We start from the raw sequence: 17,600 nt of genomic DNA, 5'->3' as shown, positions 1-17,600 counted from the left end.
GGATTATTGAAGACCTTAGAGTAGCCATTATAAAAATGCTGTAGGAAATAGGAGCTGGTACACTTGAAACAAATGGAAAGACAGAAAGTCTTAGTAAAGAGAAGACATAAAGGTGCATCAAATGGAACTTTTAGAACTGAAAAATAAAATAATGGAAATAAAAAATTTACTACCTGGGCCCCATAGCAGAATGAGAAATGGCAGAAGAGTCAGTAAGGCTGAGCGTAGGCAGATCCATAGACTCGATCCAGCCTGAATCTGAAGATAGATCAATTGGATTGTTCCAGCTTGAACTAGAGAGAGATCAATCCGAAAGCAGTGGAAGAGCTTCAGTGTGGCCTATGGGACAAGACCCAGGAGTCCCCAGAGAGAAGCAGGTGCACAGTGTAGGGGGAAAAAAAATTGTTGAGGTTGAAACTTGCTCAGTTTGGGAGAGGGCGAAGCTGCATAGAGTCTGAGAAGGTCAGGGAACCCCAGGGATAAATGCACAGACATCTGCAGCCAGGTACATCATGCCTGCTGAAGACTAAAGACCAAGGAAAAGAAGTCTGGAAAACAGCCATAGAGAAAGGGCACATTTCTTACACAGAAACAGAGTGCTGAGTGGCTGCAGCCTCCTCATTAGAAACCATGGAAGCCAGAGGAAAAAAGAAACAGTGCATAAAAAGCACTAACAAGCCAGGTATAGTGGCTTTGGCCTGTAGCCCCAGACTCTCAAGAGGCTGTGATTTGGAGGATAAAGGTTTGAGGCCAGCTCAGATGAAATAGTAGCAAGACCCCCATCTCAGTACATAAACCAGGCATGGTGGCTCATGCCTGTGACCCTAGCGACTGGGAGGTCATAGGAAGGAAGATTGCCATCTACGGCCAGCCCTGGACAAAAAACAAAGACCTTATTAAAAAGAAAATAAAGCAGAAAAGCCTGTGAGCATAGCAAACACGCGGCCCTAAGTTCAAAGTACTGCTAAGAAAACAATGAAAAAGCACTGGTAACAAAAGGCCTTGGAACCCAGAATGAATTCTGTGTCCATCAGGAATCACACAAGAATAGACATGCTACATTCTCAGCCAGGCTAGAACTAAGAACTCATTGGCAGCAGACAGCTTCGGAAAGAATTGCTAAGGAGTGAAGAGGATGAGAACCGTTAGAAATGGGGAGCACCAGGAATGGAGGATGGCAGGAAAGGTGAACAGAAGGTCTTTTCTGTTCTTGAGTTCTTCAAAACTCACTGGAAGTTTGATGCATGTACACATCACAACAGTGTTTAAGTTTTCCAGGCATGTAGCTTAAGATAAAACATCTGTGAAGGAGGGAGGGGGAGGGACTATATGGCCATAGAGTTTCTGCTTCTACTTATAGTGATAACACAGATCCCCATCAGACAGAGTCAAATGTCCTTAGAGCGGCCACTGAAAATAAGGTACCAACAGCCCATTAAAACCCAATAAATGGAAAAAGTGAGATTATTCCAAAGAATGAAGTAAGGAGAAGCAAAAATAAAGGGCAGGAAATAATACAGTGGTCGTCCTGAATACAAACATGCCAGTACTTCCATTAAATGTAACTCACCCAACACCCTGGTAAAGTTAGAGATGACCGGACTGAATGAAGAGCAAGGTCCAGCAGTATACTGTGTGTTTAAATGATTTAAATATGGTGATACAGGATTAAAAGCCAAAAAAAATAGGAAATGTTCCATGCAACCACCAAATGAAAATTGGAGGGATACGTTGACCAAAGTCAACACTGTGCAAAGGAAACTACAAAATTAAATATGTGCGGACTACACACCCTAGCAGTCTCCTCTTAGGGAATGGAAGCTTAGGTTCGCCCAGAAAGCTGTACACCTCAGTTGGTGCCAGCTGTTAATAGTCAGCAACCTGGAAAGAAGGAGCACAGATGTGCCTGATGTGGAAATGACATGTAGCACCCAGGCAATAGAATACCGATAGAATCAGGATGAGCCGGGATGCAGGCACTGCTGTGTGGGTGAGCCCATTGCCTCTGTGTTCAGTGACAGAGCCAGACTTAGAGTTACACACTCACAAAATCAGACGATGGTGCTTCTGCGACATTCTCACGGGACCAAACAATAGGGCCGGCGAAGCGGTCAGTGAAGGCCCGAGCCAGGTGGGTGCAACGCAGCACAGGCCACAAGGGAGGAGGCTGGTTTGAATCCTTATTGTGGTTTGGCTGTGTGAAGCCAAGCATGTGTTAAAACCCATAGCATACATACACATGTCTGTCAGTATTAGATGTTAATTGAAGTAGATCAGTGTGATATGTGGAATACATTAAAAAAAAAATCCTCTGCTTGGGCAAGTGATGGTCTGTCATTGTTTGCTCTTCTGGGATTTCAGTGCCACACAGCTTGTTTCCTGGAGGTGGTTGGTGGGGGCCGGGCGGTTGTCCCCCGAGTCCTCGGCACTGCTGATGAGGGGTCTATTGCAGGTGAAGCAGGTGGACTTGGGAGCCGTCCACTTCCAGTTCTCGCTGAACACGGAGGACTCCCCTGAAGAGTGTGCCGACGGCCCCAAGGCTGAGGGGCGGCCCCCCAGGAAGCCACCCATGTCCCCTTCCCGTAAGTGTTTCCAGAGAGCAGAGTGAGGGCTTCCCACTCCTCGGGAAAGTGCCGGGTCCCCTCCTTGCTCCCTCATGAGGTTGTGGCTTCAGCAGCCTCGCTGAGCACTGGGTTGGTCTTTTGCACCGTGTGAAGATGTGTGGCCAGGCTGTTTGTCACTTGTGCTTCAGCTACGAGTTGGCTTAGTCACTTGGGCAGCCAAGTGCCTGTGTGCTATTCCATCGGTAATGCCCCTGAAGGCACGTCTTGGCCAGGGGAATCAAAAGCCTGCAAGCCTGGCCTGTGAGTTAGGGGTTGGCTGGAAGCCATGGTCTGCCAGCTCTGTCTTGCCCATGCATCTAGCTTTCTTCTCATCCTGGAGCCGGTTCGACTTGGGGATTAGGATCTTGGGAGTCCTAACCGAAGGGACAGCCCTTCCCCTGCAGGCGGTATGAGGTCTGTGTGTATGGCGAGGGGTGAACTATGGCAGATTGTCAGGCTAGCATTCTGGCTGCAGCCTGGACAGTATTGTTTAGGGACTCCTAGTTTACACCTGAGCCCTGACGCCCGTCTACGCATGGGGCAGGGGGGGGGCGGGGGTTGGTAATTGAAGTAGGTCAGTGTGATATTATGGAATACAAGCCCTGATGCCCTTCTACGCACAAGACAGTGTTCAGGAATCATGGCACCGAGCCTCGGCTCTGACATTCTGGGGCTCTCACCAGCCCAGGGAGTGCTCTGGGAACCTTGGTCTCAGATGGTCTCTCTCACTCTTCTTTCTTCCGGTTCCAGATGGGCAGGTGGGGTGGGCAAAGTGGATGTGGGTAGAGCCAAGCACCATGGCTTCTCCTCCCCCTCCCAGCGGCTCTGCCCTGCCCTGTCCCGGTTCTGGCACTGAGAGTGATTTTCTTCGTGAATCGTGTGAGATTCTTCTGGTTTGTGGCCAGTTATGGTGAACTGAGTCCTCTGGTTGGTGGGGAGCGGCTCACTCTTGGGCCTAGAGCTTGCATGCTGGCCTTGGTTCTTGGAGTCTTCTGGGCTCACTTGAGATATCTGGGGATAGGTGCCAGAACTGAAGTTGCTGCTTTGAGACACACCTCCCTTGAACTCAGGGCTTGGGTACTGCCCCTAAGCTGTTCCACTCCTGGCTGGTGGGGTTGGGGATATGGCCTAGTGGTAGAGAGCTCGCTTCGTATACATGAAGCCCTGGGTTCGATTCCCCAGCACCACATATATAGAAAATGGCTGGAAGTGGCACTGTGGCTCAAGTGGCAGAGTTAGCCTTGAGCAAAAAGAAGCCAGGGACAGTGCTCAGGCCCTGAGTCCAAGGCCCAGGACTGGCAACAAAAACAAAACCAAACAAAAAAAGGCTGGTGCTCTACCACTTTAGCCACCGCTCTACTTCTTCCTGGCTTTTTTTTTTTTTTTTTTTTTGGCCAGTCCTGGGCCTTGGACTCAGGGCCTGAGCACTGTCCCTGGCTTCTTCCCGCTCAAGGCTAGCACTCTGCCACTTGAGCCACAGCGCCGCTTCTGGCCGTTTTCTGTATATGTGGTGCTGGGGAATCGAACCTAGGGCCTCATGTATCCGAGGCAGGCACTCTTGCCACTAGGCTATATCCCCAGCCCTCTTCCTGGCTTTTTGATGATAAATTGGAGATGAGAATCTCACAGACTTTTTCTGCTGAGACTGGCTTTGAACCTCAATCTTCCAGTCTGTCTCCTGAGAAGCTAGGATTACAGGTGTTGCCCCATTCTTCCTCCTTTTCCTAGGAGCAGTGGAAGCTTTTCCTTCAGTTTTTGAGTCTCTTTGGTCTGTTTACGCCCTCGCTCCCCTTGCACACCGATGCCCCGTCTTCTACAAGAGGAACTGAAATGTACAGCACCCCTTGTACTTGAGGTGTTGTCAGAATGTCGTCTGGAACCCCTCACGGTGGTGGGTGGCAGGCGTGCATTTCCTGTCACCGTCACTTCAGAATAAATTTCCATTTTATTTGAAATGCTGTTTTAGCTACTTTAATTCCTTGTTTGGTAATTTAAATATGTTTGTCAGTCCTGATGGTTTCTTTTTTTAACTTGAGTTTTTAGTCAGCATGAATGTGTGTGAGTGTGTGCGTGTGTGCGTGTGCGTGTGCGCAGTGTGATTTTTCAAACACATGTACGTAGAGTTGTGTTCCGGCCTTGCAGCTGGCATGCCCATCTCTTTGGAGCGCATGGTTTCTGCACATGTGCGAGCCCAGCTTCTCTGATCTGCAAGGCATTGTCGTGGGCTGTGGTCGCTCCTGTGTGGGGGCACACTGTCCTTCCCTCCTGCTTGGCTGAGCCCTGCTCTCAGCTTCGCAGACAGGGCATTTGTTTATTTATTTGGTGCCAGTCCTGGATCTTGAACTCAGGGCCTGGGTGCTGTCCCTGAGCTCCTTTTTGCTCAAGGCCACAGTGTTCTACTTCTTGAGCCTCAGCTCTATTTCTGGCTTTTTCTGGATCCTCAGATCTCAGCCTCCTGAGGAGCTAGGATTACAGGTGTGAGCTACTGGCACTTGGCTATTACAGGGCCTTTTTGATGAGCTGAATTCTGTCCTGGTTTGGTCTGAATTCTCCTGCCTCTGCCCATTTAGTAACTCATGACTGGGTTCCAGATAGTAGAAAGTTTACATGATTGGGTATTGACCAATTTTGCACTTGAGAGGTGCCTGTTTTCTTTTTTTAACTTGGCCAATGGTTCACTTTATGTTAATCTTTGTCTTTCATTGCATATAATGAGAGAGGTATTCTTAAGCTTTGAGAATGGTTAGGTTCTTTTAGGCCTTGCTATTTAGATTGTCGGGTGGGGCAGATGGACGCTGGTCCAGGGGTGCGAAGATACCTTAGGCACCCACGATTGAGGAGGTGTGCTGTTTGGTGGTGGCAGGTCCTGGGTTGGGCCCCGTGGACACCATTTCTGTTTCCTGTACTCCTTCCTTCCTCCAATGCAGGCAGTTTTCTGAGGTGCCCTCTCCTGAAGGTTAGCGAGGCCCCCAGTGTCCACCCTTGGAGTGCCCATAGCACTCTGTCTGTACAGCTTACCTGTCTGCTGCTCTGCCCTTTGACTGGCAGTGTCCATGATCTTCTGGACTCTCCATTGCCGTCTCCATGTGCACTGAGCAGACTTTCCCTACCCTGGCCTTTGTGCTTGCTGGACTCAGACCATGGGCCATCGCTCGGATGGGTGAGTTTCTTCTTTCTCATTTGTTCCAGATGGACAGGTCAGTGTGGCTACTGTCCCCCCACCTGCTGCTGAGCTTTCTACCCTGGCTGCTGTGTGTTTTTTTCCCCACCATTCTGAGTCCTGGCTTCCTGACTGGAATGAATTTCCTCCATGCACTGTACTCATTTTCCTTTGGGATATATGCTGTTTATTTCTTTTCTTAATGAAAACAATCCATAGCCAGAAATAGGCAAGGCAGTGTTGATGAAGGGAGGCTGCATCCTCTTGGTTTTCTAAAACCAGAACAGAATGGCACCGGGGATGGCACGGTACAGAGCTGCACCAGCCTCGGGACAGAATGGCACTGGGGATGGCACGGTACAGAGCTGCACCGGCTCGGGCTCAGGAAGGTGACCTGCGACTGCGCACAGGCAGATGGGTGATTTTTCTCCTGCTGCTCTAACACATTGCCACAGGCTCTGCCATGTAAAGCAGTGCAGCTTAGTACATCCTGGCTCTGGAAGTCAGGAGTCAACGGTGCTCTCACGGGCTTAAAGCAGGAGCTCAGCAGGGCTGCAGCATTCTTTCCTTGCCCTTTCTGGCTTGTAGAGGCTGCCTGCCTCCCTGTAGCATCTTGAAGGAAAACATTTAGGCCAGCTCAGCCCTCCCCCATAGCCGGTGGCCATGGCTCAGGGGAAGAGGGCCCGCCCTCGTATAAGCCACCCTCCTGTGGCTACCACCCAGGGGAGAGTCTTGCTTGTTTCAAACAAACCAATCTTGATCTGACAAATTACCTAAGTGGCTTTCGGGCGGGGGATGGGGTGGGGTTTGTGTGTTAGACAGGGGTTGGAATGGGGGAGAGGGGCAATACAGACAGCCAGGCCCATCCATCCGGCGGACAGCTGGTTTCTGGGTCCCATTGCTCTTCCTCTTTGTTCAGTAAGCTCTTTGTTACCTTACTTTATAACTGGGTTCTCCGTCCCGGATCTCATTTCTATACTGCCAGAGAGCAAGAGCTCGCCACACTCGTGTGTGGATCTCCCCGCTCTCCCTCGACTCTGGCCATACGGCCTTCCCAGTGCTGGCGGTGACCCTGCGCTCCACAGTCTAATCTCCCCGCCTCAGGGTGAGCCGACACATAGCCTTCCTCTGGCCATGCCACCGTACGCACGTGTAGGTTCTGAGGAGCAGGATGCGCCCATCTTTGGAGTGGGGAGCGAGGCGTAAGGAAGGACCAGCCAATCCGTGGTGCTGGTGGGAATGGTGGTCCACGCAGGAAATATAAAGTCTAACCTTCATTTTATATCAATACAGAACCAAACTCCAGACGGAGAAGATTAGAGAGACAGGTTATGGAAAGAACTCCTCTAAATCAATGAGAAGAGAGGGCAGATTAATGGATGGAGGATATGAAGTGGGAATTCACCAAGAGGAAACCAGCATATCTAATAAGCGTGTGAATAAGTGCTCAGTTTCACTAGAGATGAGAGAAACGTGAAGTAAAATGAGAAGTCATTTCATTCCCCTCCTGTTGAAATTCCGCCTGTGTCAGCATGCAAGTGAACACGAGTGTGGCCAAGGAGGGACTCAGCCACTGGGGGCAAAAAGTGACATCCTATCTCAAAAGTAGTCAGAACAGAAATTTAGAAATTGCTGCAGACATGGCTCAAGGGGTGGCATGCCTGCTTCATAAGTTCAAACCCCAGTAATGGGGATGGGGGTTGGGTGGGGAGAACCAGCTCTTATTTTTGCTTATCTGCTACCCTGATCTGTAAGTTTCGAATTTTATCTTTATTTCAAATTAATTTTATATGCTTCTATCTTTACTGATTCAATTTGTTTGTAAAAAGTTGAATGTTTAGCTTACCTTCCATTTGTCTTATTTCATAATGAAAACATTGGCCAGGCTGGGAGGCTCGTATCTGTAAGCTGAAATACATTTGAGATTTGGGGAGGATCTTGGTTCAAGGCCAGCCTTGGCCAAAAAAAAAAAAAAAAAAAAAAGCAGAATTAAAGCAAGCCAGGTATGGTGGAGTGTTTCCGTAATTCCAGCAACGCAGGAGGTAGAGGTAGGAAGATCTATACCCCAGGCTAGCCCTAGATCAAGCCCAGGACCTGGTGCATTCAAAACGTGTGCTGTGCAGCCAAAATACTCTCACCTTTTGTCTCACGATGTACTGTCTTCACTTCTTCCTTCTCCATTGTTCTTCAAGTATACTAGTCAGCTTTGCTATGATGAATAATCCCCACATCTCTGTGGTTTAAAGCAAGGTTTATCTCTTGCTCTCTTTAACACATGGTGCACGGTTGCAGGCAGCTGGGTCCTCATGGACCCACAGGGCAGCCGACGTTTTATTACTGCTGGTCAGCGGTCAGATAAAAGGAGGCCTTGGGCTGTTAGGGAAAGCTCTGGCCCAGCCATGAGTCTGTCACTTCTACCACTGTGCCGGCCAGAAGTAGCCACACGCCTACCCAAGTGAGAGGGACGATGGCTGTCCTCATACCAGTAGGGGGAAAGAGGCCAGAGCAGCCGGCTAGTGGGGGCTGCGCGTGCTCCTCTCCGTTGCCAGCACAGTCCTGTCTACGGCAGAACACCGTGGAGGGGGAGTCCTCCGCTCTGGGCACCAGGGTTAGAAACTAACCCAGAATATCATCAACCAAGGAAGGATCTGTTGTGCTAGGCGTGGCTGGACCCTGGCACTTGTGAGATTCCATCATTCTTCATCTGTCAGTCTCTTCTACCAGCCCCACCCCCTTCAGCTTTCCTGACTTCAGAGTTGACTTCCTGCCGGTGGTTTTTCCCAACAGAGAGAACTTGTTTTACTCAGCTGTTCCAGGAGAGTCAAGACAGAGACCATTGTTTTGTGTCACCGGCCTTACATCATAGCGGTAGTGTGGTCAGGGCTGGGGACACTGAGTCCTGGGCCACACGATCCCTGTGTTGTAAGGACTGGAGGGTGATTCCCCAAGGAAAGGGTCAGGGTTGAGGCTGGGTGACCGGGGCTGGGCTCCAGAGGGCAGTCCTGCTCTCCGCTCCACTGCGGCAGCCTCCTAGCTTCCCCTCACCACCATTGATGAGCAGATGCGCGTGGTTCCTGCCTCTCCCACATGTGAGAAGGTAGAAGACAGTGGGCAGCAGCCTGTCCTGTGGGTGAGTGTCCAGAGGGAGCACTTGTCCCATGGGTTGTGCCAAGCAGCCCTGGGCTTCATAATATGCAGAGCAGTAGGGTACACCCTGTGAAGCCTTTACAAAAGATTTATTGTCTGTCCTTGGCAGAGAGGAGACTACTTTGGTTATTAGAAGTATCAGAAGTGGAGGGATTGTGCAAATGTATCACTGCAGCGGGAGCTGCTACCTGCGGGGACTTGCGCAGTTACGTGATGGAACCCGATTTCATTTGGCTGATTTAATTTGGATTTATGGCAGCATTGATGTCATGCTAATACGATTGCCTCCAGCCCAGGTTCCAGGCGTTTGAAGATGTTGCCTCCCAAGTAAGAGACTGAAATAGCCACTAGTGTTTAACTTATGATGGGAACTTTCCATACTTCAATATTTTACCAACTTATACGGCTCCTTTGGAAATCTTAATGATATGTAGCCGTCACTTTAAGTGAGGTACTTTGGCTTTCTGTATGAATAATCCTTATTATTTTATTTCCCCTGTAAAATTGCCAGGGAGCGGCTCCTACTGGGAGAAGTGTGTACGGAGCCACTAGAGGGCGCTCTAGCTCCACTTTTTTGTTTTTTGGGTTTTTGTTTTGTTTTTTGGTTGTTGCTAGGGATTTCCTTGACCCATATTTTGCTTTTGAACATTCTGGCAGTGTCAGAATTTGGGGTGGTTTGCTTAGTAGCTCTGACTCTGTCTCTGTATCGGGGTCACTGCGGATGGGCTTCTGTGGCATCTCCCAGGATGTGTGTCAGGTTAGCCTCCTGCCATGATCCGGCCGGACCTTTGGCTTGTCTGGAACATTCTCTCTGTCGGGCAGTGTCCTGGCCATGCATCAGGGGATCTAGTCAGGAAGACTGGAAGGCTGTCCGGCGGCTTTTGGTCACCCTTGGGACAGGGATGGAGGCTCCTTGTGCAGACGGTGAGACACATTCTGGAGGGGGTGGTGGCAGGGTGGCTTGGTGAGGGAGGTGACCTTGAGAGTCAAGGTGAGGAAGTGCCCACTTCACGTGGACCTAGTCAGCCAAGACAGGTGCCCGCTCTCCAGTGGCTGCCCGTGGTTTGAGCCCATCACTTCGCCCAGTCCCCAGGCTCTCCCTTTTACCTCTTCCCAGATTTTGTTCTTTTCCCCATTCCTATCATCCAAGTCTTAGGAAGAATGACTTTTTACCTGCAAATAGGAATACAGGCCCCAGATGGGTTTGCTTTTCTGAATCCACAGTGTCTGGTGACACAGTAGCTATCACGTACTGCTTCGTTCTTTATTTTCACAGTGTGGTGGCAGGAAGATACTTTTGGCTGTCATTCTTTAGATCCTGTGACTGCATCCTTGGTGGCAACAGCAGTGGCTCCTTCCTCCTCTCCCTCTCTGTGACGTGGTCACACTGCTCCTTTGCCTGGCCCTAGGCCACCCCGGCCTTTTCCTGCCTTCCCAGAGCTGCTGCCAGTTGCTAGGCAACAGCCTCCTCCTCCTGCCCTCCCTTCTTGCTTTTCCTCTGGGGCTGTGACGTCCCCACCAGGTGTAGCTGACCATGGCGTGAGCCCAGCACCTGCCTCCTGGGTCTCCATCCAGTGTGGGCATCTCAGGAAGGCAGCTGGCTTTGGGGATGAAGGGTCTTGGGGCCACCTCCTGTGCAGGGCACCTCTTGCTGGATCGTCGCTAGAGGCTCTGGGGACCGCGTCATGTTTCCTCAGGTCCTAGGCTCTTGAGTTGTGTGAGGGTCCTTGGCACCCTCCTGCCTGGGATGAGGCCTGGTGGAGACCCTGCCCTGTCCTTTATTAGCGGCTTTCTGGCTCTTGCACGTCTCTGTGGCCCTGGCTGAGTGCAGGCATGTGATGAAGTGTTTATCGGCTATGTGAACCAGGACGCGTAGGAACGTCGAGATGGGGAGGGCGCTGCCCTTCCCTCTCCTCCTTCCCATGTTCCCTTCTCATGGCAATAGACCTTGCACGGAGAGACGGGCAGGGCTTCTGGGGTGAATGGCTGCTCAGAGGTTTCTGAGTCAGGCGATGGACTCTCCAGGGCCCCCTCCCCCTGGCCGTGGGGACCTGACACAGAAGGGAGAGGGTGGCTGGGGTGCGCTGCTGCCCCCTGGTGGGGGGACCGTGATGCAGCAGCAGAGAGCCCATAGGACTGCTTTTGGCCCTGCCATCCTGGAGATGGCGTCCTGCACGTGTGATCAGGCTGAGGTGGGCTGGGGCTGGAGCAGGAGGCTCAGGCTGGCCCGGGGATTGTGCCCCATGAGCACATTTAACTAGGGCTTTCTCATGGCATAGCTTCTGCTGGTTGGCTCCTGCCAAGTACTGACCCTCAGTGCCTCTCCCCAGAGCGTGGCGGGGGCAGAGGCTGCACCAAGCCTCGGGTGTGTGTGACCCAGTGGGGGACCTATGACAGCTTGGGCAGAGGTGCAGTGCAGGCCCCTGCCTGGCATCCAGGAGCCCTGTGTTTGGTCAAGTTGGAGCATATGGGTCCTTGGACAGTAGAGATGTGTTGACAGTGGCTTTCAGCGTATAGAGTCGGATTAGAGAGTAATGGGGTGTCAGGGAAAGTGAGTGTCCAGTCAGGAGGCAGAACCCACTCCAGCCGAGAAGTCGGCTTCCTCTGTGGCCCGAGGGAGCCATGGAGTCAGCCCCGGGGCTGCACCCAGTCCTCGGGCCCTGGTGGCGGCTGAGAAGTGTAGCCTGTCTCTGGATTGCTGCGTTGTTGTGAACATTCGGGTCACTTGCCTGAACCCAGAGCACTATCCTGGCTAGACATTGCCTCTGCCCAGGGAGGGAGCCAGCTTTGGGGGTGCACCCCGGGGAGAAGCAGCTCAGTCTTAATCCACGCTGATGGTGTCAGCAGTTCAGCAAGGCGCGTCTCCCGGCTCTGCAGGGCCATGGTGACAGACCGGACCGGGAACCCCGAGTGACGGTATGTCGTTACCCCTCCACGGGGCGAGGACGTGCCGGCCCACAGGTGCCAAGCACACCCAGATGTGCCCACCTGCGCTTTCAGTGCGCCTCTGCTAGCCGCTTGGCCCTCCCCCTCCCCCTGGCGCTTCCCCGGTGCACAGAGGTGCCATGTTGCTCTAAGTGCGCTCTTCTGACACTCCAGTCTCGCCTGCAGTGCTCTACATGAGCGTGTGGCCCAGGACCAGCGTGCCGTGGTGGAAGTTGTGTAGGAGAAGCAGGGCAGTCCTGCCCAGGACGCTGTCCCCTGAGCAGGACGCAGAGCTGAAGGCAGTGAGCGGGTTGCAGCGCGAGGCGCCGCGTCACGCCGGGCCCTTGCTGCGTTTCCTCCTGTCCGGCCTCGCTGCCTCTCCCCCTGGCTCTCAGCAGGAATCTTTAAGAACAGCCTTTCCAGGCTGCATTACTCCTTGGAAGGTAAAAATCACATCGCAAGTCACAATGGGAAGAATTACCTGAAAAGCCATACCACACAAAACCCAAATGTGAGGCTTCTGGGGGAAAGCCATACGGAGGAAGTTTTAATGGGTTTCGATGGTGCCGCCTTACCGGCGCCGGCGTCGCCGCTTGGAGGATGTGCGGAGGCCGGGCTCGCAGGGCTGGCTTTCTCTTAGCTGAGGATAATGGAGCCATTTCCTGCAATTTTTCCTCGTTAACCAAAATCAGCCTTCAGAGGTTTCCAAGTCCCCATGTAGGATGGAACCAAGTAGAATTACGGAAGCTTTTCTGTTTCATCTGCGGGTGGAGGGGGCTGTAGTGGCCGTGTGTGGCCCTCGTGTGGTCCAGAAGATTGGGAGGGGGAGGGTGGGAAGGGCGCGGTGTGGGGGGAGCTGGGCTGTAGCGGCTGTGTCTGTATTTGCCCTCGGGAGCTGAGACCTTCCTGGGGAGCCGGTCCGTCCCATGAGCGCACGCGGCCTTGCTTTTCCAGGGTCAAAGGTTCCTGTCAGCCCCTCCCGCTGGGGGCCACACTAAGGCCTGGCCTTGATTCTTCTTGATTCTGCCTCAAACACCTGCACCTTGAGTGTTGAGCGAGTGTGTGTGTGTGGCCAGCCTGGCTGTGGCCTCTGCTGCAGTGTCTGTTCAAAAGTCTCTATGCTGGCAGCTGTGGCGCTGCTAGGCCCGGCAGACCCGAGAGACAGAAGACTGACTGTGTGAGCTCACCAGAGAGCGTAGTGTCCATGCGCCCCTCCTGTAGCAGGCCTGCATGGTTAGAAGGAAGGAGGCCGCGCCTGCAGCAGCTTTGCCCAGGTCCCTTCTCTGAGCACGTGCTTGGAGGAGCTGTGTGGCCCACATTTGGGGCTGTCCCTGAGCTGCCACACACCAGTCCCAGATGGGGTGGAGAAGTGCCTGGAACATGGCTACCCTGGGGCTCAGGGCCCCAGAACATAACCCTGCTGGGGCTCAGCCCAGGCCCTGCAGAGTCTGATGGCGCCTTGTGCTTCCCCCAGGCCCACCTGCACCAGCGTCCCAGGTTCTCGCTGCCATCCAGGACTCGCCTGTGGGACCAGGGGTAAGTCCAGGCCAGGCAGGGCCGCCGGAGATTCCAGAACAAGGGATGGGAGAGCCCTAGGGCAAGGAAGGACCCTGGTCTCTTTAAAGCCCCAAGCCCCACTCCGTGGCCCCGGGGCTGGAGGCCGCTGGCTGGGTGTGGGTGCCCCGCCCCGCAGACTGATCTGACATGCTGACTGCCTCCCAGCGCGCGCTGTCAGGGTGGCGGCTTCCTGCCAACTCGTAATGATCTTCCACTCTGCCATCTAAGGCATGTTTCCGCTCTCAGAAAATACGCTGTTCTCCCCGGCAGTTATGTCAGATGGTGAGACGGCTCAGGAGTGATGGCCTGGCCTTGATTTCCTGAGACAACAAGGCAGGCTCTTCACCTCCTTCCTCTCCAGACTGACTTGGGCAGGAAAGGGGACGGGGCACCTGTCCCAGAGCCACCAAAGGTGTGGGCAGCAGCTGTCCCTGTGGGATTCCAGGCCACAGCTGATGGACAGGAAATCTGTCAGACATCCCTCCCTGAGTGCTGAAGGTTCCTGTGTGGGGAGGCCTGTTCTAGCGTAGCAGTTGGCTCTGCATGCTCGGAGGCCCCTGTACCGCCCTGAGTCACCAGGCCTTCACCTCTGGTTCCGGTGCTTTCAGCCCCATGGGCTTGCTCATCCTGGCAATATCGCCTGCCAGCGCCACTCCAGCAATAACATTGCTAGAAAATTGGAGATGTCCAATAGCCAGGCTGTCTCCAGCTGTGGACAGACAGCTTAGAAGCTGGGTCTGGGTGAACTGTGTTTGCCCTGGGCCATCTCGTGGCCTCCCCCAGAGTGTTCCCTGCAGCGGGTCCTACAACAGCTGTAAGAGTTCAGGGACACAGCAGAGACGATCGGCAACACCTGTGGGGTTGGAGGGCACTGAAGCGCTGTGAAGATCTCTCGTGTTCCCTGAAGATGCTGCCTGGCTGAAGAACGCCCCCTTGCTTCCGCACCCCTCCCCCCTCTCCCCCACCTCCCCCCTTCACCTGCTGTCTCCATCTCAGGGCCAATCGGCCTTGCTGACAGTGCCCAGTCCCGGGCAGCGTGCACGGGCGACACGCGTGTTTTGGGGGGAGCATGGTCCCCGCGCCCCCCCACGCCAGCCTTTATATGGCAGCATACATTTTCCAAACCCAAGCGTAAACCTTGATGTGGAAGGCTTTCCAGGTGGCGGGAACTGCATTTCATTCTGACAGTGGTCCAGCAGCCTGGCTCCACTTCCATCCCTTCTCACAGGCGAGGAGACAGGCAGAAAGGTCACATGACACGGTGGCTTTGTGGAGAAGGTTCCGTGGCAGAGGCCCAGGTGCTGGGGTCAGCTGGACGTGCAGCCAGAGGGGCCACCACCAGCCCATCCATGGAGCTGACTCTGGTCTCTGTTCACTTTCCTCGTGAACTGTGTTTTTAATTCAAATCCATGACGTGGGAGAGCTCAGGGAGTCCTCCCTGTCTGTAACTGGAATAGAGGAAATGTAAGAAGGGTTCTGGGTTCCAGAGCAGCACTGGCCAGGAGCCCACCGACACCACTTGCTTCTGCCGCAGGACCCCCGCCCCCCCATTGTCCCCCATTCCCTTGATTTGTGCACGCACAGGCATGCGGTGGGGGTGCCCATTGTGCGCTGAGTGCCTTACTCGAACTCTCTTGTCTTCCAGTTGTCCCTTTCACAGCTGGCGGCCTCCCCGCAGTCCCCGGCTCCACTTCTCGTAGCCAAGTCCCCTCCGCAGCTCCCAGATGGCTCCCAGGCAGTAAGTGCTCTTGCCCACTTCTCGTGACCACTGTCTGGCCCTGGTGAGGTGGCAGGGCCCTGGGTGGGCTGAGGTAGGGGGGTGGTTGGGGGCACTGTTCTTTCTGGCCTCAGATGTTAGCCACCACTCTGTCTGAGAGGCAAGAGTGCGGACTGCTGTCCACACATGGGCCAGTGCTTGATTTAGGTCTGCTCTGCCTGAGGTAAGAGTTACACCATCCTTGGAGCTGCATGAAAGGAGGAGCATCAGTGGAGGCGGAGTCAAGCCTCTGGCCCCAGACTCTCCTTGCTGCCTAAGGAAGCAGCAGAGCCCCACCCTGGTGCAGGCTGAGCTCGGTTCTGCGTGGGAATTCACGTAGAATGTGTTCTTGGGAGCTGGCCAGCCCACCTGCAAAACATACCTCCGCTGGACGCACGCTGAGGAAAACCAGTTCCTTCCTACTGATCTGTGCTGCCCTGCTCTGAAACAGGTGTGCGGCTCTCGTGTTTATGAAGAGCTTGCCCATCTTATTATGGGCACTTGCACATGGCGTGAGCTTACCTCTGCTTATGTGGCTCACGCTTTGGAACTGAAACCACAAGCACAGGAATTCAGGCAAGAGAGAATGTTCTGGATCCCCAGACCCTGCTCTTCCTGCAGACCATCTTCTGCATTGGAAGAGTGAGGGCGGTGGATACAAATGAGAGTCGAGAAAATTCACAGGTGTGGGAATCGGAGTAACATCCAGATTATTTGCCTGTTGGGCTGGGTGCCACAGCGTGAGTTCTGAAGAACTTTCCATAAACATGCTCAGATCCCAATTTACCATCTCAGGCCTCGGCCGTCTCCTGCAGCGCTGACCTATTTATGGAGTTGGTGACTCCTTACCTTTCCCCTTTGATACCACAGGAAATACAGGATAACTCCGAACTTCAGATAAAATGACAACTAGTTTTCAACATGTCAATGTGTATTGCATGGGACATACTCATACTGGAACACTCGTTAACCTGTAACTAAATGGAACCAGGCGTGTCTTGTCAGTCCCTCCAGATCCGAGCCTCGCTGGGCTCCATCCAGGCTGGGACTCTCGCTGCCCTCACCTTCCCTTTGTCCGGCAGGCATTCCCGTTGGAGGGGGGGATCTCTCACCTGGAGGCTGACCTGAGCCAGACTTCCTTGGTCCTGGAAGCCCCCATTGCTGACACTTTGCAGGAGCTGCCCTTCACCCCGTTGCACGCCCCTATTGTGGTGGGGGCCCAGACCAGGAGGTGAGGCGGGGGCTGGGGAGGGATTGGAGCCAGCAGGTGCTGAGCCATCAAGCCCGACTGACCCACAGTCTTTGGCAGGGGGCTGTGGACAGGCCAGCCATGTCCCTGTCCCCTCCTAGCAGACGGGGTCAGGAGTGTTTGTGTTTCAGCTCCGGAAGCCAGCTCTCGAGAGCCGCCATGGCTCTCCTGCAGTCCTCCGGCTTCCCTGAGGTCCTCGATGCCAGCCAGCAGCCAGTCGAAGCCGTCGATCCCGCAGAGCCCGTGAGGTTTCACCCTCAGAAGGAGGAATCAGATCACCTGCACAGCAACGAGATAGTGCTACAGTTTCTTGCCTTCAGCAGGTAGAGGCTTGGTTTCCTGTCTTTCGTCTCCTTGCCTGGCTTCTTGTGTGGAAGAACAGCTCTGCTATAGGTCTGGCCTCGAAGAGCATTCCCTGCTCAAGTTGTACTCGATTGGGTGGTGCCATCTGTTTTAAAAATGAATTTATTATCTTGCATTTTTTTTTAATGGAAGCTAGTTGCCAGTGACTCATGCCTGTAATCCTAGCTACTTGAGAGGCTGAGATCTGAGGCCTGAGCTTCAAAGCCAGCCCAGGCAGACAAATAATCTAGGAGATTCTAATCCCCAATTAATCACCAAAAAGGTAGAAGTGGAGATGTGGCTCAAGTGGTGGATGACAGTGTTGAGTGAAAAAGCTGAAGGATAGGGAGATAGGGTGAAGTTCTGAGTTCAAGCCCCAGTACCAGTACTAAAAATAAATAAAAAACATTCCCTTTGGTCTTTTTACCTTTTTCTTATTTTTGTGATGCTGGGGTTGGAACTCAGCGAATGCTCGTCCACTGAGCTAAATTCCCAGCATCACTGTATATACGGACAATTGTCTATACTTACGGGGGCACAGGGTGATAATATATAGTCATTGTGTAGTCATCCAGTCAGAGTATCCATCTCCCTGTATAGCTGTCTTTTTTTTTTTGGCATGTGTTGGAGATCTTGGACATGCCATCTGCTTGGGCTTTACCTTGGCTAGGGCACACAGAGCCATTCTAGGTGCTGGAAACATGCTTTGCCCAGTTTTCTGTCCTTAATTAAAATAGGGACCCTGGCTGCCAATTCTCAGCCACGAGCGTGGCTCCGAGAGCAGCCTTCCCAGGGCGGTCATTGTGGCTGGTGCAGCTGCAGCCTGTTCCCACTGGAAAGCTGCGCCCACTGGTGACTCTG

General features: G+C 53.2%; 1 protein-coding gene across 3 annotated transcripts in view; it reads left to right on the top strand.

The window, feature by feature from the left end:
• Nphp4 (nephrocystin 4) overlaps positions 1-17,600 on the top strand; it is a 95,036-nt gene that overhangs the window by 48,367 nt on the left and 29,069 nt on the right. For all 3 annotated transcript variants that reach the window (XM_048350135.1, XM_048350133.1, XM_048350134.1), the window contains 5 exons: positions 2,453-2,582; positions 13,310-13,371; positions 15,038-15,130; positions 16,231-16,379; positions 16,529-16,720. In XM_048350135.1, coding sequence (XP_048206092.1) covers positions 2,453-2,582; positions 13,310-13,371; positions 15,038-15,130; positions 16,231-16,379; positions 16,529-16,720 — 626 coding nt within the window. The remainder of the gene's footprint in view (positions 1-2,452; positions 2,583-13,309; positions 13,372-15,037; positions 15,131-16,230; positions 16,380-16,528; positions 16,721-17,600) is intronic.

This window comes from Perognathus longimembris, chromosome 7 (genome assembly GCF_023159225.1).
Source record: "Perognathus longimembris pacificus isolate PPM17 chromosome 7, ASM2315922v1, whole genome shotgun sequence".
In the NCBI taxonomy this organism is placed as follows: domain Eukaryota; kingdom Metazoa; phylum Chordata; class Mammalia; order Rodentia; family Heteromyidae; genus Perognathus; species Perognathus longimembris.
Note: the sequence above shows the minus strand (reverse complement) of the source record. Positions and strands in the feature narration are given on the sequence as shown.